The 23,030-nt window shown below is 39.1% G+C and overlaps 1 protein-coding gene and 1 long non-coding RNA gene across 4 annotated transcripts in view; one reads left to right on the forward strand and one right to left on the reverse strand.

Moving 5' to 3' along the window:
- Positions 1-939: 939 nt before the first annotated feature.
- On the reverse strand, positions 940-16,217 carry LOC106015041 (uncharacterized). Its single transcript, XR_011806391.1, has 4 exons — positions 15,951-16,217; positions 14,203-14,355; positions 7,108-7,206; positions 940-6,203 (listed from the first exon to the last, which is right to left on the reverse strand). It is a non-coding gene; the product is annotated as an uncharacterized lncRNA (long non-coding RNA).
- The window catches only part of DIAPH3 (diaphanous related formin 3), a 233,767-nt gene continuing 226,948 nt past the window's right edge, over positions 16,212-23,030 (forward strand). Inside the window, exon 1 of one of the 3 annotated variants that reach the window (XM_027472667.3) lies at positions 16,212-16,616. In XM_027472667.3, coding sequence (XP_027328468.3) covers positions 16,476-16,616 — 141 coding nt within the window. In that variant the 5' untranslated portion in view covers positions 16,212-16,475. The remainder of the gene's footprint in view (positions 16,617-23,030) is intronic. The other 2 variants (XM_027472654.3, XM_072032512.1) reach the window with 2 other exon arrangements.

A 23,030-nucleotide genomic window follows, 5' to 3' on the forward strand; every position in this document is an offset into this window, starting at 1 on the left:
CAAGCATAAGTGGCCAGAATTTGGGGGTTTTCACTGTGTGAAGGATAAAAATACATTACTGGAATGTCATTTAGGACTGGAGTTCAGTTTCTGCTCAGTCACAGATTCACAGTGTGGCTGGTGACAAGTCACTTCAGCTACTTCAGTCCTCAGTTCCTTTTTCTCTCAGATGGCGGTGAGCTTCCCTGCTTCCCAGAGCTGTTCTGAAGATCAGTACATTTGAGTTTTGAGGTGGTCAGACATTAAAGGCTTAAGGCCTATAAAATGAAATACCTCAATGAAGATACTGAGTAAAAGCTCCCTTCAAAGGAAAAGGGAATAGGGAAGATTTGAAAAAGCACTACACCTAAGAGGTTCAAAGCACAAAAGAGGGAATTCCTTTTACCTAATTTCAGTCAGGTGCCTACATTAACTGACTAGTCACAGAGTTAAAAGACTCAACTTACATAATATTCATAAAGCAATCTAAGTTATGTGGCATTGCTTTGTAGATGTAATTCTGTGGCTTCATCTACAGCAAGCAGCCTTCCTTGTTCCAGACATACACTGACTCTGTCATAGGTAAGCACACATACCAGCCCCTCACCTGTCCAGTGGACTTCTCTTCTTAGTCTAGGTTATCTTGGTCTGTGCATACACCTATGCCTAAGCTAGGAACACTGACAAATGCATGCAGGCTAAAATCCTCTGAAGAATGTGAGATTCTCACACTATCACACCCAGTTCTTAACCCTTCTCTAGTTCCCTTTTTGTATGGTTGCTGTCAGCTGGTTGTTCAGTCTGGCCTCTGTTTTGCTGTTTGTGAGTTGGCTAGGGTTTCTCTGCCTCTTAAAAGGTTGAAGGATTGCCTCTGGAGTCCAAAAGATGATTAACCTCCTAACTGGTGGTCTGAATCTCCAAGTAGATAAACTCTGAGAAAACTAGCTGCAGTGCTTGGTACCCCAGGAATCACAATCAGTTCTTTAAAGACTTTTTTTTTTTTTTTTTTTTTTCAGATTTTGGATGCCTTGACATTCATAAAACACTCAGGCACACTCTTATATTGTTTTAGGGTAATTTCAATTAAATTTAGCCCTTTATTAAGAAAAAAATAGAAACATTTTTTATTTGAGGAATATAATACACAGAAAATCCACATTCCCTTATCATGCAAGATAAAATATTCTTTCTTTTTTAACACTGTTAAGGTTGCACTTGTCCTCCCAATAGGCACCTCTATTAAAATTACTTTTCTTACATACCATCCAACACTTATGTAAGTGTCAGATACTTTTAAAATCTGTCACTTAGCTAAAACTGACGGCCTTAGAGCAGAACATAGCAACTCAGAGAAACACTTTAAATTCTCGACCACTTGATAATGCACTACTGTAAAGACAGATTTGTAACAACTTTTTAAACTGCATTGCCAGTCTTTGGTTCCTCTTTTATTGCTTTCAGCTAATTTTCTGTTGAACACTGAAAGCAAGCATGTGTAATGAAAAGAAACACAAGAGGACTCATAAAACATATGGACTAGGCTTTTCAAAATTAGGCATAATCTAGTGTGTATTTCTAAGTTATGCATATAGAAACTAACAGTAGATAACTGACCACGTTCAACACAAATACCTGACTTGTACTGCACAGCAGGTATTGGATGTGTGAGTTAACTCATTCTACTGGTTGTTTCAAGTTGTGAGTATCTAACTTTGAAATTCTAGTCCATATATCCATTTACTAGAATAAATCTATGTGTTCTGCAAATTTAAGAGCAAGGAGTTACAAAAAGCAGTTATCATACTGGAGTATGAGATGTTCTCTGCAGGAAAAAGAAAAAAAAAAGCTCACAGACAGCTTGTTTATGACTCGAAGAGTGTAAACACGCATCTATTTTATTTAACTCAGTAATCTTCTGACACAACTTGTGATGTGTTTGATGAGCAGGTTTCTTGTTCATCTTCCATCATAGAAGTAGCTCTGCTTTCCTCAGGGGTATTGACAGCTGGCAGCAATCAAAACCATCTAACTGCCAGTATCTCATTTAAAGAGAATGACATTCAGCTACAAAACTCCAAAATGCCTTTAACTCACTGTACTGTACTATGCATCTCAATGAAAAATATGTTCTCACTTAGAAAAAGAGATATTTAGACTTTCATTTCCTGGGAAGGTTTTTGTTCGTTAGCCAGTACTTCAGAGGTACACAGCCCATGACAAGTTCACTCTTGACCAGACAATGTTCTAACTTCAGCCACAAGGTAGACTTGTCTATCATAATCCATTCTGAGTATGTTGTCTTTGAGTTAAATAATATGAAGCTGGCTTCTTTAGAAATAGTGTAATTGGTTTATCTGTGACCTTTGAAATAGAACAAGCATATCTCAGGAAACCACACTTTAAAATCAAATCACTCTGCCTATCTAGCTTTTCAATCTGCACGTGGCAAGTTAAAAGTAAGTTATCCCATAATGTGCTGCAATAGAGATTCCCATGTAATTTTGCCTTTTTTTTTTTTTCTTTCCTCTAGGATTCTCAAATAAGAAAAATAAAACCAACCAAAACCTTTTTCAAAGTCACAAATAGAACAAATAACTTTTTCTGAAAATTGCTTTGTCAGCATCTTGATTTGACAAGAAACATTGGAAACATCTTGTCTATTTGGAAAATGTTGGGTATTTAGTCTTCTAACCTGGAGTACTCTAAGTAGTTTGACACTACACAGTGTCTGCCCAATGCAGTTCCCAGACTGCTCCTGTATCAGGTTTTGATATATGTGTAGTACAACTCTCTGGAAAAGCCAAAAGACCAACCTGAATGCCCTCTTTACTCTAGAGAATTCTATATACTGCTGTATGGCAGGACTAACCAGGAGTGGTGATAGCAATGGCAACATCTTTTTCTGTGCTGTATGCTCTTTGTCAACACTTGCAATTCCTGCAGAGTAGTGAAGTCCATTTTCAGTTATTATTATTAATTATTATTATTATTAAACTTAATATGCCGGTAATGGCTCTAGTTATCATAGCATGAAGAGATCTGTGTCTGAATTTGAACTCATGTATCTGTCTGTCATAGGCCTATGTTCTTCTTTATCCTTATAGTCTGTAATGTCAGAGCACTGTTGACTCTACTTAAGCATATTTTGGCACTCCTGAATTCAGTTTCCAGGCAAATGCTAGCTAAGTTATGCTTTTATATGTTAATTTTGTCTCTTCCAGTAAACTCGGTTGTGTATTCCATTTTAAATTTGGACTTTTATCAGATTTCTTTCCTGGCATTACACATTTGGCTCCTCCATCTCTCACATACTCATCTATTTTTAGATTTTTTAAATGCATCTTTCAGGCATTTCACATTTATGTGTAGTGCCCCATTCTGTCTGTCTTCATAGTGTATTATCATGACAAGGTTACTTAATTAAAAGCTATGAAACATAACAAGTGACACAGAACCAGCTGCAATCAGAAATAAGGGACCTTTTGATTGTCTTCTTCCCCATTCAGTGTTTACATGGCAAATGTAAGTGTTCCTTAAATGTTTTTTTTTTCTTTTCATATTCCAGGTAGAAGTGCTACTGATCTTTTAGCTGTCCTATTTTCTCACTCAGATTTTTTCCTCCACCATTTAATCATTGTGCTTGTGTTCAGCAACCCCAGCAGGCCAAAGCACAGGTCTTTATTCAGAAACACATGCTTTTGCGTAATAAAATATGAGTTATTGTAGTTTCTTTTTTTTTTTTTTTTTTTTTGGCTTCCTAGTTTAAAACCAGTCATTTATAATGATAGTACCTAATTCCTCACTTTTTTATTTGCTTTTAACATGACATATTTGCTACAGTTTGCAGCTGTTAAATTTTTTGAAGCAAACAAACAAACCCCCTGAATTTACAGGTCAGTTAAAAAAGCTGAATAGCTGAATACATTCTCTATTTCATATTCAGCGTATAACCTGCTGGTCAGACTCACCCAACTGATGAAGTGCAAACTACATGTCTTTATTTATTTATTTTTTTCTATGTTAATGCATACTGAAAGAGATACACAACAGCATAAAATACCTGAGTTGTCTGCTATCAAAAAGCACAAAAGACCAATTCTGGGGTCTGTAATCAAGGGCTACAAAAGTCATATTGACTCAGCTTGTTTCCATGGAATATTCTATGAAATAATTTATCCAGCAAAATATTGGAGTAGGGGAGGGCTGGTACTGCTATCTACTCATTCCCAGAATAAATAACTCCATTGATTCAGAAAACCAACTACATTTCTCTCAGCTATAAAAATTAATCAAAATCTTATCTGTATGGTTTTACAATACTCATTTTAAAATTGTCGTTCCTCTGCCATTTTTCCTATATCTGTATGGTCTTCCAAATCTATTTTGCAACAAGAAGTTTTTTTTTTTTTTTTTTTTTTCTTTCCATATAGGATTAGAAGCCATGCATAGAGCAGTTAAATAATAGTTACTGTTTTTTTTCTAGTTCCATTTCTGATCTCTGAGTGCATTTTTATGCCAAGGTGTTGTAGAGGGTCTGTACCTTTCTACTGTTATCCTAAGATGACTATTGCATCAGGTAAATCAAGAGTAGAGAGATTAAAAAATGTCATTAGCGCAGCTGTTTATTGTTTTTTCCTTGAGGTGACATCAGACATCAAACCCTTGCAGGTTAAAGCTGAGCCAAGGTATACTGCAGCAGATTGCCCATCTGGTGTGACTTCAGAATATTAAAATCTCCTGCAGGCTATCAGCACAAGGACCAGTCAAATCCTTTGTAGTGATCCAGACATCTTATTTCATACTGCACAGAGTGGTGTGATCTCCGATTAAGATGTTCAAAATCATTGTTATTAGCTTGTGATGAATGCTGATTGTATTATCCAACCACAACAATTCTGCATTTCATCTGTATCTGTCCAGCTAATATGTACTGAGTGAAACAAGGTTTTGCCCCAGAACCGAAATATTACAGGAAATCAGGGGCTGTCATTTACAAAGGGTAAAATCAAACAACTTACTAGACTCTGTTGAACACTGTCACCATAGATTAATGTGATACAATTCCTAAGTGATTGCAAAATTGTGATTTACATAACAAAGACTGATCTGAATGAATATAGCTTGCATAACCTCCCAGTGTAAAAGAAACAGTTGTACAAAGACAAATTTCAGTTCCAGATTTTCAGGCCAAGTTTTCCTGTTTCCAGCTAAAACATAAATGGGTAATTATACCCTTCCCCAGCTCCTCTCACAAGCCAGGCACATGTATAGTTTGAAGTTAAAAATAACACAAAAGTCTGAAAGCTTTATTGAACAATGTCAACTATAAAATATGGATTATTTAGTACATATGGTGAACACTGGCAAATTACAACATGCACTTAGTGACTGGAACATTAAGTTTAGCAAGCAGCTATGTTTTATTCTGATGTATCTGTTCCGGTGAATTTTCCCAAGTAAATGCAGCAGAAACTCAAAGGGAACATCTAGAAATCAAATAGAGTTTAGGTTTTCTAGCTTTTGCATATAATGCAAATATCAATCTTTGCATTAATCATGGTGTTTATTATTGTAAAATGCCAGGGTCCTTGAGCTGAAAGCATTTTGAACAAAAACAAGGCAATTTCCCCTGAAACCTTGATGTCTCTTTGTAGAAGGAGATAGTGAACAGATCAGAAGCAAGATCTATCAGTGAGAGAGGCTTGCAATTAAAATCTACATTTTTGTTGGCATACTGGTAAAGGAGAATTTTAAAGAAAGATTTTAAAAGGAATAATGAAATTTCTTGCTGGTGCCTACAGATGACTTCCTCATATAGTTAATGGTATCTGGGGAGAATGCACAAAGGTACGCATTTAGAAACCTAACAAATCCATGATGGGACTGATGTCATGCACTGAGTAGAGAGAGAGTTCATTTTTTTTCATATTTCAAAAGGACACAAGGTTGAAGTTTTAATAGTGATTAAATCAGTATATTTTAACAGAAAGAAGGGGGTGGTGAGAGAAAGATGAAAAGAGAAAGATGGAGTACATTTTGCCGAGAAAATGTGCTAGAAAACTTGGGTTAGTAGCAGCATTCATCCTTAATCACCATGCAAGTTAAGTCCATCCAATGGGACAGTATATTTGTAACTTATCATTTCCTGAAGTTTTTAAAGCAGCTTCATGTCCGTAATGATGACAGATTTCAGCAAAAGAAGTAAGGGGAACATTAATTACCTTCTGGAGGAAAAAAAAATAAATCTGTCTTCAATTTTCAGACTATCAAAAACTATTGTCAAAGATGTGCAGATTATCTTAACAGTATGATTATTCAAAATTTTATTCTCTGAGGATTGCAAGAGAATTTTCTTGTTAATTCCAATGAGTTATTAATATTGCTAGTTAAGTATTTCTACCTTTCCTGAACTAATATGAATAGGCTTAATAAAATCTAGTGAAAGGGAGTGAATTTATTGACTGGAAATTGCTGATATCCTCAGAATAGTTTAAGAAAATGAGATTTATCTAATTTATTTTCAGCTTATAAAAGTTAGTCACCTAGTCTAAGCCAGTTATGGAAGCACCTTCTATTGTCAGTGAAGACAGAGACAGAGAATGATCTCCAGAGGTTTCTCTTTTCCCTCATTTCAAATATGTATTTTAGGACTAGATGAGCTGCCAGGAGGCAGCTACAGGTGCTACATCATCTTCACTAGCTAGAAAGCTTCAGTTAAGTATAACTTCATTAACCATAGGAAGAGCTTAGCTTAGTTCTGTATCTTCCAGATTGCCCTAAGCTGGAGAATATGAAACTCCCCTATGTATAAATGTATAATAGCCCCCATATATTTGTGTTGTTTTAAGAGATGGTAGTACTTGGAAATATTTTCTCATTTGAGCTATATACTGACACTTATTCCCAATACCATCACTGATTTGTGCCATGCACAGCCGTAGGTAAATCACACAATGTGAGTACAGTTAAGCATAATCATCACAGGGACAAGAGTCTTACACAGAGTGAGGTGACATTGCTCTTAGGGAGGGTAGGTGAGTTAAGCTCACCATACACATAAACAATGCAGTTTTATTTGGGATGACCACCTTTCATTGCTCAGTTCTCAGCACCACCCAGTACACAAACCTGCCTGCTGCTCCGGATGCTGAGCTGCATGCTGCTCTTGCTTTGGTGCATGCTGTTCTTCCTCAGAGGATCCCGTATCTTGTTACTCTATTCCTGTTTCTAGAGAAGATGGAAAAAGAGTTGATCTATGTACTGCTCTTAATTGTGCATGTTTCGAACTGCTTTTGGGACAACATTGTTCCTTTTTCTACACTGTAGTTCACACAAAGAAAGCTGTTTTGAATGTACATATCATCCACCCAAATCACGTATCTGAACAATCACAGCTTGGCCACCTTTATTAATATCTTAGTACAGTCAGCATCTGCAAGCCTGTATCACTTTGCAGCTCATAATATTCACTCTCTTTTAATAAGACTGAAAAAAGGTCTTTGTTGACACTTTTCTAGCTGGCAAACATGCACCTATCTGATGTCCAAATTTGAAACTCATACAACGTAAGGGTAAATAACAGCTTTATGAGCACTTATTAGGGCATAGTGATTGATTCCTTGGTGACTCCCCACTTGATTTTTAAATCTTGGCACAGTTTATTCCAACTTCTTTGAGGAGATTTCCTTCTCATTGGTACCAGCATAATTGTTCAAAACAAGGGGAAAATGAACACATGAATAAAAAGGAATGCAGTTTTGTAGACAGATGGGAAAAAGAAATCACATTATTTTCCAGGGACTGATGGACACATAATCAGGGATTTATTTTTACTTTTATTTTTTTTCAGATTAATGCTGGCTGTAGAAGTAACAAACAAAAGGTCTTGAGCCTAATGAGGCCACTCAAGGGATTCACAAACAGGGTAGATCCTAGCGTATCTCATACCACATCAGAGAGGAGAGACCTTCACTTTGCCAGACAAGCTATTGCAGACAAGTGTAAAAACCAATGAGACCTTCATTGGGCAGCCTATCTTCCTCTATGCTGTACAACCCAGATTGTTCATGTCAAGACTTTTTCCAGATCAATGAATCTTACTGTCATAGCCCTGAGCGCACAAATAGGCCTTAATTATCCTCAGCAGCTTCACCCAAGGCCTGCATTCACACCATCCACTCCTGTGCTCCATTTTAGCTCCATGCCAGGGCCTTCTGCCCCTGCTTCATCTCTACTGTGGGAGCGCTGGTCTCTGGCCCCAGCCAGGAAGCCTGTTGATCCTGAGCTGTGGTGTGACTTCCACTCTCGACCTGTCTCATCACTGTGGACGTGCCCACACATGTGCAGACTGTGTCTGACCCTCGTTACCTTCACAGGACCTGACACTGACCTTTGGATTAACTTCCTGGCTCGACCTCATACCTGCTTCATCATCTTAGTTCATCTCCTGGAAGCACCTAGCTCCCATTCCCAGGCTGGCCTTGCTTAAAGGTGGTAAAATGGGCCCTGGCTAGCAAGGTCCCCTGCCCTGCTGGCTGTGGTGTAGCCCTCAGCTCCACATCCCTTAGGGAGAGCTGGCTCTCAGCATGCTCAGACACTTACACAGAGGTTGAGATTTTGTTCTCTGAACTTTCTGCTTATGCAGTAATGGAAACCACATTGACTATCCCACCGTTGACTCGACAAGTACCTTTCGGTTTCAGAAGTTTTTCCTTCTGTGAGGTTGTGCCACAATAAACTGAAAACCTTGTGCGAGGATATTGTTAACTACTGCCAGCCGAAAGGCACCCCTGTAATGATTACAATAAGTTTTCTCTCTTTTGCCACCCCTACCCCTTCAAACAAGCACTTGACATTTAGTTACTTCTCCAAGTCCTGGAGGATGACCTCTGTATCACAATTCAACATAATCTCCCTCATTTCCGTAGGAATATTTTGTAAAAATAAGTGAAAGTATTCACTTTCCTTAACCACCAGCTTTAACTTATTATAGCGGAGGTGAAGGAAAATGGAAACTTACGAAGTTTATTCTGATTCATACTTGTCAGAAAACTGTCACTTAAGAAACTAGCTTAGTAGTTCTTGTGATACAAAGCACACCTTCCAGATGCATTCTTCATCTTCCTACGACAAGAGATGACACTTCTGTACAATATAAGAATAGCAGCACATTGTACTCAGTTTGTAGAAGTGTAAAGTTATGTGCCCTACAGAGCCATTAAAAATCAGGCAAGGTCACTGAAACATGCCAGGGAAAAGAGGATCAAAAAGTAATACGCAGATTGGAAAGCAACAGGGTGATTTCAGTTACCCACAAAATCTCTGGTTTCATATAGAATATATTTCAGGAATTCTCCCAAATGAGAGTTTTTCTTTTAAAATGAGAGTAAGGATTTTTCTTAATGTACATTTACAGTTCTAACTGTAGCTGAACATTAGGTTGCAATAACTGTGATGTGATTACATCCATTATTCCTGTGAGAGGAAAAACTGGAATGATAAACTTAAAAAGATGGATTAGAGTGAGGAAATTGGTCAAAGAGAAATAAAAGCTCTATAAACAAATTACAGTCAATTCTGAGACTTCCACAATACATAACTAACTCACCAAAAGCATTATATATGCACGTACATGTATATGTTTATATATATATATATCTCAAAATGAGATATCTGTCAAAAGATAATCAGGGTTTTTTGAAAGCAGAGAGTATCACTTCCTAATAGGAAGTAATATAAATTATTGTGCATAAAAATAGAAGACAATCTTAGAAGGAAATTTGAAGAGTGAAGCATAAAAAATGATGGAAGTATATTAAAAAGGAAAGCTATGAGGAATTCAGTGAGTTATCAAGTAGTGGAAGATAATTATGTCCCAGCATTCTAACATAAGCATTGAAAACTTTATGGTAAATGCTCTGAAAAATTTCTGTGCTTGATCACGCTGCTATGGACCCTTGTATCCAAAAAGAACGTCATCAGAGTTTTCTTCTTTGGAAATGTATTTTCTTCTTTTGGGAAAAACAAAACAAACAAAAAACACACAACAAAAACACTTTGTATTAATTTTGCTAGGGACATTTAATAGTATAATGGTAGAATAGACAAGGTCTGAGCAACTCATTTAATTCTGTAGGTGGCTCTGAAAATCCCACACTTCGTTTAAAATTATGTAACATAGCCTTTACTGCAGCCCACGATACTCAGGCCACTTACAATTTTTAATTTATATTAGCTGTCAGGCTTGGCCTAGTCACTTCTACTAGAGTTAGAACTGAAGATAATTTGGCCCATAATTAAATTACAAACCTGAACTTTATAATAATGTAGTATGCAAAGTATCCTAAATAGTACCACAAATCACATCTCCAATATCCTCATAAAGATCCATTTGATGAACTGTATAATGGACTTCACTGATTTTTTTCCTATCTAGGCAGTATCTTGGAGGAGGTATATTAAATTTCCTCAATTGACTGAGAGGATAGCCTAAAATATTTTGTGAGAAATTATTAGTAACATGTAATCTACAATAAATTAATGGAGCAAACTACTTTCCTACTTCTTATATCCTCATCTTTAACAGGGTGACTTTGAAAGCTTCAAAAAGGAGAACGGTGACATTCAGACTACAACTACTTCTGAAAGTCCTTAATTTAAATTCTAGCTAGAAAAAAAAAGTGTGAATAAATACATTGGATGTAAAATTTTGTTTGACATTTCAAAAAGTTATGACTGATATAAAATCAATAACAGGACTGTGACATATGCTGTCTTCAGGGATACCTTTCTCATCTTTACATTCTGCTACACAGCTACATGGTCACAAGGAAACAGCCTCAGGTTGCACCAGGGGAGGTTTAGATCAGATGTCAGGAATAATTTCTTGATGGAGAGGGTGCTTAGGCATTAGAACAGGCTGCCCAGGGAGGTGGTGGAGTCACCACCCCTGGAGGCATTTAAGAGACGTGGCACTTCAGGACATGGTAGAGGTGGTGGTGTTAGGTGATGGCTGGACTTGATGACCATAAAGGTCTTTTCCAACCTAAATGATTCTGTGATTCAGTACCAGCAGAGTCTGCTGAAGCCACTTGTTTTGTTGCTTTCTTCAGTAACAACTCCCATGTAATAATTAAAATTGTATAAAAGTACTTTAAAGACAAATCTCAGTGGAAATTTCATTTCAGACTGAGGCTTCTAATTATATCTTTGTTAAATGTCTGAAATTCAGTGCTACACATAACAGAAAAGGAGCCCTCCTCTTACAGTATCTCTCCACAACTTGAGTATTTTTTATAAGTGGTACAAGATACATATTACATTGATACTTAAGACTGGTACTTACCATTGTACAGGTGTGACTGCCCAAAAGAAGCAATAAAGAATCAGAAACAAAGTCAACAAGTTTCCAAAAGTATTTTTGTTAGTAGCAGAAATGAATTGCAATAAATATGATAACCATCATATTATTTTTTTTTTCTAAGAGATAAGGAGGAAAATGACTGTTTTCAGAAGATACTAATTCAGAGGTTTTTAAGGAACTAGAAATATATGTGCTAAGAGGCCTGTTGAGTTCAACTTTACCAAGTCTGTGATCCAAATGGCTCAGAGCTGCTTATCTCTACAAATAATTCAACTTCCTGGATAAGATACAACTTTCTTTAATTATATGTCCTGTCAGAAGGCACTACTTCAACCTAAAATATCCCAAATAATTTAATGCTTTTAATAAAACACTCTCATAAGACAAATAGCATCGCTCATTCTTAAACCACCGCATAAGTAAAATGATCTTGTTACCAAAAAAGAAACCAAGGAATCTCAAGGAAAATTATTATTTTTTAACAGTTTAGCTGAAACTCAGCTTTCTGATTCCCTTTAAGTAGAGATTCATAGCAAATGAAAGTTTTCTCGCTGAAGAGCTTAAGCAAAAGAAAAATTCAGTCCTGTATGGAAAGACTATTAAAACCCAAACTCCTTTTCTTCCCAGTTTAGTAGACTCATGACTCTGTAACTATTCATAAATATGTAACTGTGTATCAGAAATTTTCTAATAGCTTTTTTCCCTGTAAGGACATCAGGTGATTGTTTTATTAGGCTGAAAAATTCTAGTTGCTTTCTTCTTCTGATTGTTAATTGCGATCTTACAGCATAGAGTTCTAGCCAGAAATGTTCATCTTTCCAAATAAATACATGCTAGATGTATTGTATGTGTTGTATTATAATATAACATAATATAAAATAACATATTTTAAAATAACATATCCTGCACCTGGGGCGCAACAACCCCAAGCAGAGCTACAGGCTGGGAGACAAGTGGTTGGAAAGCTGCCTGGCAGAGAAGGACCTGGGAGTGATGGTTGATAGTTGGCTGAATATGAGCCAGCAGTGTGCTCAGGTGGCCAAGAAAGCCAACAGCATCCTGGCTTGTATAAGAATCAGCGTGGCCAGCAGGTCTAGGGAAGTGATTGTCCCCCTGTACTCGGCTCTGGTGAGGCCGCACCTCGAGTACTGTGTTCAGTTTTGGGCCCCTCGCTACAAGAAGGACATCGAGGTGCTCAAGCGAGTCCAGAGAAGGGCGACAAAGCTGGTGAGGGGTCTGGAGAGCAAGTCTTATGAGGAGCGGCTGAGGGAGCTGGGTTTGCTCAGGGGTGACCTTATTGCTCTCTACAGATACCTTAAAGGAGGCTGTAGCAAGGTGGGGGTTGGTCTGTTCTTCCACGTGCCTGGTGACAGGACAAGGGGGAATGGGCTGAAGTTGCACCAGGGGAGTTTTAGGTTGGATGTTAGGAAGAACTTCTTTACCGAAAGGGTTGTTAGACATTGGAATGGGCTGCCCAGGGAAGTGGTGGAGTCACCATCACTGGAGGTCTTTAAAAGACGTTTAGATGTGGAGCTTAGGGATATGGTTTATGGTGGAAGACTTGTTAGTGTTAGGTCAGAGGTTGGATCTTGAGGTCTCTTCCAACCTAGAAATAGAAATATGACTAAATGACAATCAAATGATGTCCAGGAAAGTACAAGAATTCCAGCTCTTTCTTCTAGAGGAAAAATTTTCCTCAACAAAACTTTAATTAATTTAAATTTCATTTCATTCTATTTAATACATGCACAACATGCATTTTCTCATAAATTTAACATAAATTTGTTCGGTTATTATTATGATAAGCCAGGTTCTTTAGTAAATTTAATATACAAACAATTTGAGTTTTTATCTCCATTTATCTTAATAATGGAATAATAGGCTTCTCAAAATACCCATGCTGTGAAAATCAAGTAACGCCTAACCCATAGGTTGCATTTAAGGATATTACATTGTATTACATTTAAATTATTAGTGACTGCTATTAAAACATGAAAATGCAACTGTCACGGAGTTCCTTAGACAACAAACAGCATCAATGGGTTCTAAGAAACAGCATCAATGTGTTAAGATGAAGACAGGCTGTGCTTTTCTAACTTAATTTCTATGAGCATTAATTCGGCAATCCTATAACTTAATATCAGTGTAAGTACTTTATTAACTGCTAGGGAAGGTCTAAGATACATAGTCAATTGATATTATTTACAATAGCTGTGAAAGTTTGACGGATTTGGAACAGAAGAGCCCATTTGGTGCTTTTCATGAGAAAAAGAAGAAATGATTTTCCTGAAAGGTCAATTCCAACAGTCATTTGTTTTGCTCCTGACAAGCCATGGGAACTGGGGCTCTCTAAGTTTTTGCTTGCTGGAGTTCTTACATAGTGTTAACAATAAGGACTGCTAAAATTGTATGATTGCTGTATAAAAACAACAACATTGCTCACAAAATCCTTCATAACTTTTATGTGACAGTTTAAAAGGACGTACGTAAGTAAAGAACAGTTAATTAACTGTTTTATATTCTTCATGTAGGCAAGAACCCGGCATCTCTAAATGAAATATGGAGAACTGCCTAAACTCGGTCAAAAGCCAGCTTACAAATGCAGTACACAGAGATTTATTTGAAAAATTGCCTCCCTGGAACAATGAATATCAAGAAGGTATTCATTTTTGTAGGCTTAAGACTTGAGTCACAGTATAAAAAAAGAGATGGAACAGAATTGGGAGAGTCTAGTTAAATCCACCAGTTCAAAGGACAGATTTCGGAAATATCCCTACATTAAACTTTATGCACTTGCTTTGTCTCACACATTTTTATAACTGAAAAACTCTCATTCCAGAACAAAGATAATGCAAAATTACCAAGCTATATGCGTCCTCCAGCCAATATGCATGCTCCATGTATAATCTCTGCACAGTTACGGTATTACTGATTCATTCTCACATGTTCTCCTCAGTTATGATTAATCTTGACCAAGGAAGCTATTGGAAGAGTGTATTTGTTCTGTCAAGCACCTAAGAAGCACAAGAGGGGCAGTGTGAAAGATAATAATAATTGATCAAAAGTACTAACGTTTATTTTTGGCTTAGTAAAATTGTCTAATAAATTATTCTCTGTAGTGTTTCTCTATTATCGCAATACAGTACTTTGAAAGTGATATATTGGCACAAGCCATTGTGTTCTACCACAGTGCAATTAGGAGGTCCATTTAAACAGCTTTATCATACGCATACATAGGCTGATTAATTTTCTAATCAAATGTTCCAGGAAATCATTAACCATGACATTAAACAGTGTCGTGCTAATTATACTCTCCACAAAGAATTCCAATATAAATTTACAAAAGATCTATAGAAATGTGCCAAAGAACAAACAGTTTAATGTATTCAAATAATTCCAGCATCTACTCTAAGTAGCCCCACAGCTCCCAGCCTTGGATCCCAGTCCTGCAAAGGTCTAGTCTGGGGCTGATTGCTGCTTACTGCATTTTATCAGAGCTCCACGCAATTGCAGGCATTACATTTCGTAGGTCACTACTTGTGTGAGTCATGCTAAGAAACGGATATCTTTAATTCTACATCATGGTGTTGGAAGGCACTCAAATTATTTGGAAGCTGTGTGTAATGCAATTTTTTTGGGTGGTGGTGAGACATTTTATTTTCACTGCACTCAACAGAAAGCTAAATGATAAAAAACAATAAGGGAACCTGAGCATCTTTGTTACTGAGCAACAGAACAAAAAGGAAACTTGTGCTGTTTTAGAAAATACTGTAGGTACGAATCCAGAGCATTATCTTTTTTTCTTAATGATGCCTAACATTGCAATTTAGAAACACATTTTCCAGTATGTATGCCTCCAGTTTTCATTATTATTCCAGCTACTCTTAATTTAAGATAAATGCAAGGTATTGATCACATTAACAAGAATTCAGTTCCTTTCTCAAGCGTATAAAATTTAGTAATCTACGGGGCAATGACGTCTCTATTTACTTGTGTTTTTCCTTATAAAATGCAGAATCTCGGAGGTCCATCTGTTATGAAAAAAAAAACAAAAAAACAACAACACAAAAACCTCCAACAAATAAGAAATGCAGGCACAGCTCCCTCCCTACTTTGTGTTGGTCTTGCTGGCAGTTTACAGCTCCTGGGCCCATCGTGAACCCCAAATCTCCTCCTGATGTACTCAGGGGAACCCCAAATCCCCTCCTGAATCAGTCAGGGGAACCCCAAATCCTGGTCAGTGCAAATACTGATGCTGTTTTCCGTAGAGCCAACCTCTCCGTTGGGTTTCTCGGCTTCTGAAGAGCCCGTACCAACACACGTGTATCATACAGCCACACACCATTCTGTGAGCACACAAAATTATCGTTTATTCGTGTTTATCTCTAAATGCCCACACCCTTCCACCACTGAGGGAACCACCCTGTCAGGGCCAAGCACCACAAGCCACCTCTTCCTTCGCTTTAAGTGGCAGGGTAAAACTTATTATAGCCAAAATTAAACAACACCAAAATAATACAAAATGTTCTTCGACACCCCACAGACCGTGCCCTCCCCGCCTCGCGCCGCGTCCCCCTGTGGCTGCTCAGGACTACAGCTCCCGTCATACCTCTCGCCGCGCGGCCACCTCCTCCCTACGCGGGAACGTGCCGCAGTGCTCTCTGGGATATGTAGTCCGCCTGGGGGGGGGGCGGGACGTGGGGGGTGCGCGTAACCAGGTGCGGTCACTATCACCCCGCGCCATCCCGTTCACAGGAGATTGGCAGGAGGCCAGCCAATCGCGACGAGCCCCCGCCGCTCCGCCGCCGCCGATTGGCTGGTCTGGGGAGGCTGGGGGGCGGGACCGAGGCAGTGGCGGGGTGATTCGGACGGCGGCGGCGGCGGCCGCGCATTCCCGGGCGCTGACAGCCGTTGGCGCCGTTAGGGAGCGGCCGTTGGCCGTTAACACCCCCCTCTACCTTCTCCCCTCCTCACCCCCACCGCTGCCCCACTTCGCCACCCGCTCCGGGATTAGGGGCTGCCGCCTGGAAATCCGCCGGCTGGAGGCGGCGGCTTTACCCCCAGCCCCCTCCCTGCCGCCCTGCCCGGCTTAAGCCGCTCTAATCCTCCTCTTCCTCCTCCCCCGGGCACGGCCATGGAGTCGCAGCGGCCCCGTTACCGCGCCCCTTCCTCGCCGCCATCCCGCGGCGGGAGGGAGCCCGGGGGGCTCCGTCGGAAGGGCCCGCCCGGGGCCGGCAGCGCCCCGGAGGCCGCGGAGGGCAGGAAGCCCAAATTCGTGAGTACAACCCTCCCCCTTTCCCCCCCCCACCCCGCCCAAGGTGCCTGTTCCCTGCCTGCCTGCTCCCCGTCTCCTCTGCTTGGCCTTCCTCAAAGGGCACGGCTTTCTCTTGCAGCACACGCTTTCAGGTCTCTTTCTGGCGAAGCTTTATTTTCTTAGTGGCTGCGCAGTGTCCAGGAGGTCTCCAGCCCTGAAGCGATGGTACTCCTACTGGCACTGTCACGTTTGGTTTTGTCACGGTGATGTGACCTCTCTAGTGAAAAACTGACCCTTAAGTTTAAAATATTTAGCTCTTCCTAACCTTGCCTTTACAAGGTTTGGTTAGCGCACCAAGAAATTGGGCAGCTCAAAAGAGCAAACAATTGCCTGTGAAATCATGTGTATGTAAGATGTGCTGGCTAAAGTCTACCTGAGGTTCCCAAATGTTAAAGCTGGGACAAATACACTTCTACAAGTCTTGCATCCACCACACGCAGACCAGCTGCATGCCATGCTCATATTGAGGTGATACACATTAGTTTTTATGCTCAGCTCATGTGCTCTGCTCTGTGCTATGCACTTACAGGAGAATTACCCTAATTCTCCTGTGCATTGCATTCCTGACTCTAAGGCCTCTTTGCGCAATGTACAGTACCTGAGTAGCTGTCACTGGAGCTTTTGGGAAGGTGTGCCATACTTCACATGCAGCTAGTTACAGCTAGCCAACAGGCGATATCAAACTGCTGGCGGGGCAAACCTGTTCAGGAAGGTCACAAGTTGCTCATGGCATTCCTGGTTCCTGGAATCCTTTGTGTGTTGCAGTTGCTTTCTGATTGCTGTTCAAGCAAAGGCCTCATGCCTATTTTTGCACGTTAAAATGTGAATATATGGATCAGAATCACAGAATGGGTTGGAAGGGACCTTGAAGCTCATCTAGTGGGATGCCACCCACTAGATCAGGTTGGCCAAGGCCCCATCCAGCCTGGTCTGGAACTGTGGCCAAGAGCTGTGTGCTCATCTCCGTAACTGGTTAAGTGTGCTACAGGTCCTTGCATTTTAGCCATGCAGCTGACATGGCTAGGTGATGTGTCGGGGAACATTCTTCAGCCTAGAGGCCCTGGGGGAAGACCTGTGTGGTCTGCCCACTCCAAAAGATTGGAGGGTGTTACTGCTCTGTGACTTGAGGGCTGGATTATTCCTGTGGGAAGCAGGAGATGCAGATTTGTTTGTAATGGAGACTGACAACAGTACTGAGGTCAAGATCTTTTATTTACTGGTGATAAAACAGCTATTAAGTTCTTATTCAAATAGGATATTGCCATCCTTTCCACTGTTTTAACACACGGTTGGGGGGAAGAGAAGGAATTAAGGTGTTGCCAACAATCCTGTCCTCCCTCTGACCATGTGTTAAAATAGAAATACAAAAACTTGTAGGAATTATAACGCTGCCAGATATGTGATGCAAGCCACTGAGATTTATTTTTGGAGATGAAGTCAGATTGGCTCTTTAGTGAAAGGATGCTTCTCTTTTAGCGCAAATGAGCTTGTTTTGTCTGGCCTGGAAAGTCTAGGGATGTATCGAGAAGGGCTTAGAGCATGTGCAGATGTGGGCATCAGCTGACTGACTTTTTGAGGCTACACTATTAAAAGATATATATATATATACCAAGCCACAGAAAGCAAAGGAAGTTGAATTTGGGAATTTTACTTCACTTTTTAATGCAGTCATCTTGAGGGTGTGGCTTTACTTGTTTTTCCCCCGGTTTCCAAAACTCTGTAAGTAGAGATGACTGAGAATGTCCTGAATTCACGAGAATGCCTTGTGTTTGCAGCTTTCAAAAGTGTTTGAAAGTCCCATACTACATTTTGATAAGTACTCTCAAAGCAAACTTGTTGCCCTGGAATGTTAATATGGGACTGAAGAATGACAGTTCTCTTTCTAACCTGGGCTGTGTTCTAGATACGCCATTAGCATTCAGAAACCCTTAAAAAGTCAGAGTTGATATTCCTTGAGCAGAATATGGGGATTTTGTCTCTGCCTTCATATAAAGTGCTGGGAGGAGTGTATTTTACCGATCTGACTTGTGGAAGTTAACGGCTGCTAAAGAGCAGCAGGGAGTTCCATGCCCCAAAATCTAAGAATTTGCTGTAGGTGCTATAACCTTTGAACTGTAGTCTCTAATTCCTGGTTTGTCCCAAATAATAATCTTCTGTTGAAGAAACAGACATGGTAGTACAGGTTGTGAATATCTAAATAACATTAATGGTTGTAGACCTTAACCAGCTTCTCTGATTCAGGCTGGGTCACTTTGAGGGTACTAAGAGAAATGCTTTTTCTTTCTGTCGTATCATAGATTTCTGCCCTAAGATATTGACATACAGAATATCCATCACTTCTTAAAACTAAAATGATAAATTCTTTCCCCTCAACCTCCTGCTTTCTTAGGAGACGTTTGTGGGTGTGGGGATGAATGGTGGGACAAGTGGTATGTATGCCTTGACTTGTTCATATCTAACTTTCCATGTAATACATCTTCAATATACTTTCATTAGTTAAATTAGTTTTGTGTCAGAATACATAAAACCTCTCCTCACCCTGCTGAATTATCTATAATCCAGTCATAAATACAGGGTGAGCCTTTTCTGGGTTTGGCATACTTAGAGTGTAATACTTCTTCATTTAACCTGAATTATGTTTCTTATGTATTATACATTTATCAAATGTGGTTAAAATTAGCCATTAGATTCAGTGAACTAAAGTCATCCAGATTGTATTAGTCTAATTTTTCTTAGGACAAAGACTTCAAAATAAATTCCAAGTTGGTGTGTTCCAATCAATGCAACGTATTGATCTATCACTTGGGAGCTACCGAATCAACAGTAGTTAGGCCAGTCTGGAGAAGAGTTTCATTCCCTGACAGACCTTAAGGTGAAATTGGATTGCTGGTTAACAAAATTGACAGTGTTAACATGCACTTTTTTTTTTTTTATTTCTCCCCTTAAGAATATTCTTGTTTAGCAGGAGGAAAAACTCTTGATTTTTACCACTTCATTTAGAGGAGGCAGGAAGAGTCTCTGGGCTAAACAGTTGTTAATTCCAATTAAATGTCTTCTTGAAATACTGCATTCCCAAATAAACTAGCTTTTAGAAGAAGTGAATGTGAATTGTAGTTCCTCAGTTCTTTGTTATTTTACTGAATCATAACACTCAGGGGAAAAGAAAAAAAAAAAAAAAGAGTGGTGGTTAGTTTTGAAGCACTTACTTGCTTGGCTGTGTTTAGCAGGTCCAGGGTTTTGGAAGAGTGGGATTCTTGGAAGGCTGAAAGATTGGCTATGATACCGTGGTAGTTTAGCTTTCTGAAAGCTCTTATATTCACCATTGAGGGCTAGAATTTGGTAAAAAGCAGAAATGGACTGAAGGATGGCTGAGGTTGTACCTGTTTCCATGTATGTGTTGACTGAGTAGGAAATCTTGGAAATTCACTGAGCAACTGCTTGCCACTTCCTCTCCATGGTATTTTTATTTTTTGATTAAAAAAAAAAAAGGTAGGAAATCATGGAAGTGGATGCTGGATGACTTGATTAAGTGACTTTTAGTTGCACTTTACCAGGACTGCACCTTGTAGGTGCTAGTCCTCAAAACGTCAACTTCAGTTCCTCGCTGAAGTTAGAAGTGTTAATATCAGTATATCATTGACCAGTCCTCAGTGACTTTCAGGTTATGTTTTTGATTAAATTCTTTATGAAATTTGTATGAGTCAAGAAACTTTCTTGTTTGCACCAATCTGTTAAAAATAGACAAATTAACACTTGCATTTAATAGTGTTTATAAATCAAAGAAAGATGTAGTTAAAAGCAAAAGCATTTCTGTTTGACTGGCGAAGAGGAGAAAGGTAAGACCGATCTGTGTCAATATCTTTAATTATGAAGTGACTGAGTTATTGCTGCAGTTACGCTGCAGTGTAAGACCTTGAATCTAAATTAGTCTTTTAAAGAAATGATTGCTGAACAGATGTTACCTAAAACACTTTATTGCTGCTTTGTAAAATTGTAAATTCCTCATGCTGTTATTTTTGTTGGCATGAATTAACACTGTGGGTTATGAAATTAAATTTTAGTGCTGCGTTCTAGCACTTTGTTATATAATCTTACCTGTAAGCACCAATTTTGAGTTTAACTCATCAATGTCTAAAGAATATTGCTATGTAGAAACTGTCATGTTAAGATAATTTTGCCCTTAATTGCTTTTCAAACTACTTTGCAAGCAACAAAGAAAGAGTGTATGTGTGAAAAAGCCATTAAATAAATGCTGAAGTAGTATATTGGAAATTAAAAGTATGAGATGCTGTTGGGTTATACTGCAGTTTCTAAAGTGCACTTACAGACTGAGGTAGCAAAATTACTGAAGGAATGTTGTGACAAAGGAGCTCCTGAAGTAGTAACATCCACTGTTATAATCTAACTTACGTCTCTGTGACTGAGTCTGCAGGCTTCCTTACAACCAGCCTGCAGTTGTGCTCCTGCTGTGGGATCGTGTGTGGGGAAAAACAGCTCGTATTGAATCTTTTTGGTGATAGAATCAATGGTAGTGTGTGATAAGTTCTTTCTCTCCTTCTAATTTAAAACAGTACTGTGGGTTTGTGTGATTATATTATAATGAGGTAATGTACATTACCTCAACTAAAGATGTACAATTTCAACATCCAGGCTTAAGTCATCCAGTTCTAAAACTCACTGCATCTTGTTTAAATTCCTCTATTTTCTTTCTTCTCTTGTGTAGTCTGTAAGCTGTTCTTTATGTATCGAGCTCTATGTGTGTGGTGTTTTTATTTGTGTGTGATTTTTCTTTCCTTCTTTCTTGGAAGGACATTAAAAGAGATCAACCTAGCGTACAGTTTGATAAAATATTTGTTGTTGACTCAATGTTATTTTCCACATCTCTATACCCTCAAATGCTACCAGCAACTGGTTTTACTTTGTGTATCCTTGCCAGAAGAGGAGGAGGAAGAGGAAAAGGGTGAGGGAGAAAGAAAAGATTGCCTGAGTTGTCATGTTTTAACCAGCTTCTCTAACTTAGAAGCATTTTACCATAATATTCACAGACAAACATCTTCTGAGGTGTCTTACAGCACTTTAATATTAGAATGCTGAAGGATTTGAGCATTAGGTTGTAGGTACTCTGGGGTTTCTCTTGCTCTCTTAAGAAATCTTGTAAATACAAACCAGCCCCCATAACACTATCTGCATAAGCCCTTACGTGGATATTTTCAGCCTTCTCCTCTGTTAGCAGTCAGTAAGCTGAAGGCTTAGGAGACTCATATCTGTATATTGAATTTCTTATACCATTATGGTGTCTTTAATTGGTTGCACAGCAATCTTTTTCTTTCTCTTTTTTTCCCTCCAGTAATTAGCCAGATGACTTGTGTCATGAGGTGTTCTGATGTGCAGCATAGGGAACTTCCAGTCTTTCCAACAGTAAATTCCATTGCTAAACTTCACGGTGTAATTAAAAGGTATAACACTGGCTTGAACTATTCCATTCACTTGGTCTTTTTCAAAGAACAAAATCTGAAGCTGAAACATATGCCCTTGATCCCGTGGATGCTGACAGTGTCTTCTGCTGAGTGCCGTAGAACATCCAGTCTCTGTTCCTACAATGTGGTGTGCTGTGCGTGTCAGTACAATGGCATGCTGCGTCGGTCTGACATGTCTCAAACTTCCATTTGAAGCAGATTACACAGCCTCGTACCATGCTGGAGGAGCTTTACAATGGTATCTGTATTGTCTGAGGCTTAGCTGAGCGTATGAAAAATGAATAAATACTCATTTCTTACGAAGTTCTGTTATAAGACCGTGTGTTCACAAGTCTTCAATCTACTTCAATCAGTGTTTTCCCACTGACTGTTGTCTGTAGCACAGAGTGGGGTTGCTGTAAGTATTCAGTACTGACCTAGCTCCAGTTTTTATTGTTGGTGGTTTAACTCACACTGTGTCACTGAGAACTGAGCGTTTCCTCATACTTGATTTGCTTTTATTTCTAACTTCATAGCCACTTACCATACTCTTATTCCTTAGTGTCTTGATAATACTGAGGGTAGAGCTATCATAGTACAATAGTTGGCTTAGCACAAAATACTCTTCAGTACTGAAGGAGGAGGCATCAAAGATGTTGCAAGCAGTAATACTTCAGTGTTGTTGATTTGGTCATGACAACACAAGAGCTTCTAAATCTGGTTAATTTGGACAGAGCCCTTGACAATTGCTGCAGGTGCTGCCAAACTTTGCACACTAGGCAGGGAGGGGAGCCTAAGAATAGGGAAAGAGTCAGTCTCACCAAGCGTGTGTCTTACTGCTCTTCCAATTTTCCTGCCAAGCCTGTTCTCAGCCTTGTCACACAAAACTATGAATGGGATCCACGCAACACTGACTTGT

Source organism: Anas platyrhynchos, chromosome 1 (assembly GCF_047663525.1).
Source record: "Anas platyrhynchos isolate ZD024472 breed Pekin duck chromosome 1, IASCAAS_PekinDuck_T2T, whole genome shotgun sequence".
Taxonomy (NCBI): Eukaryota; Metazoa; Chordata; class Aves; order Anseriformes; family Anatidae; genus Anas; species Anas platyrhynchos.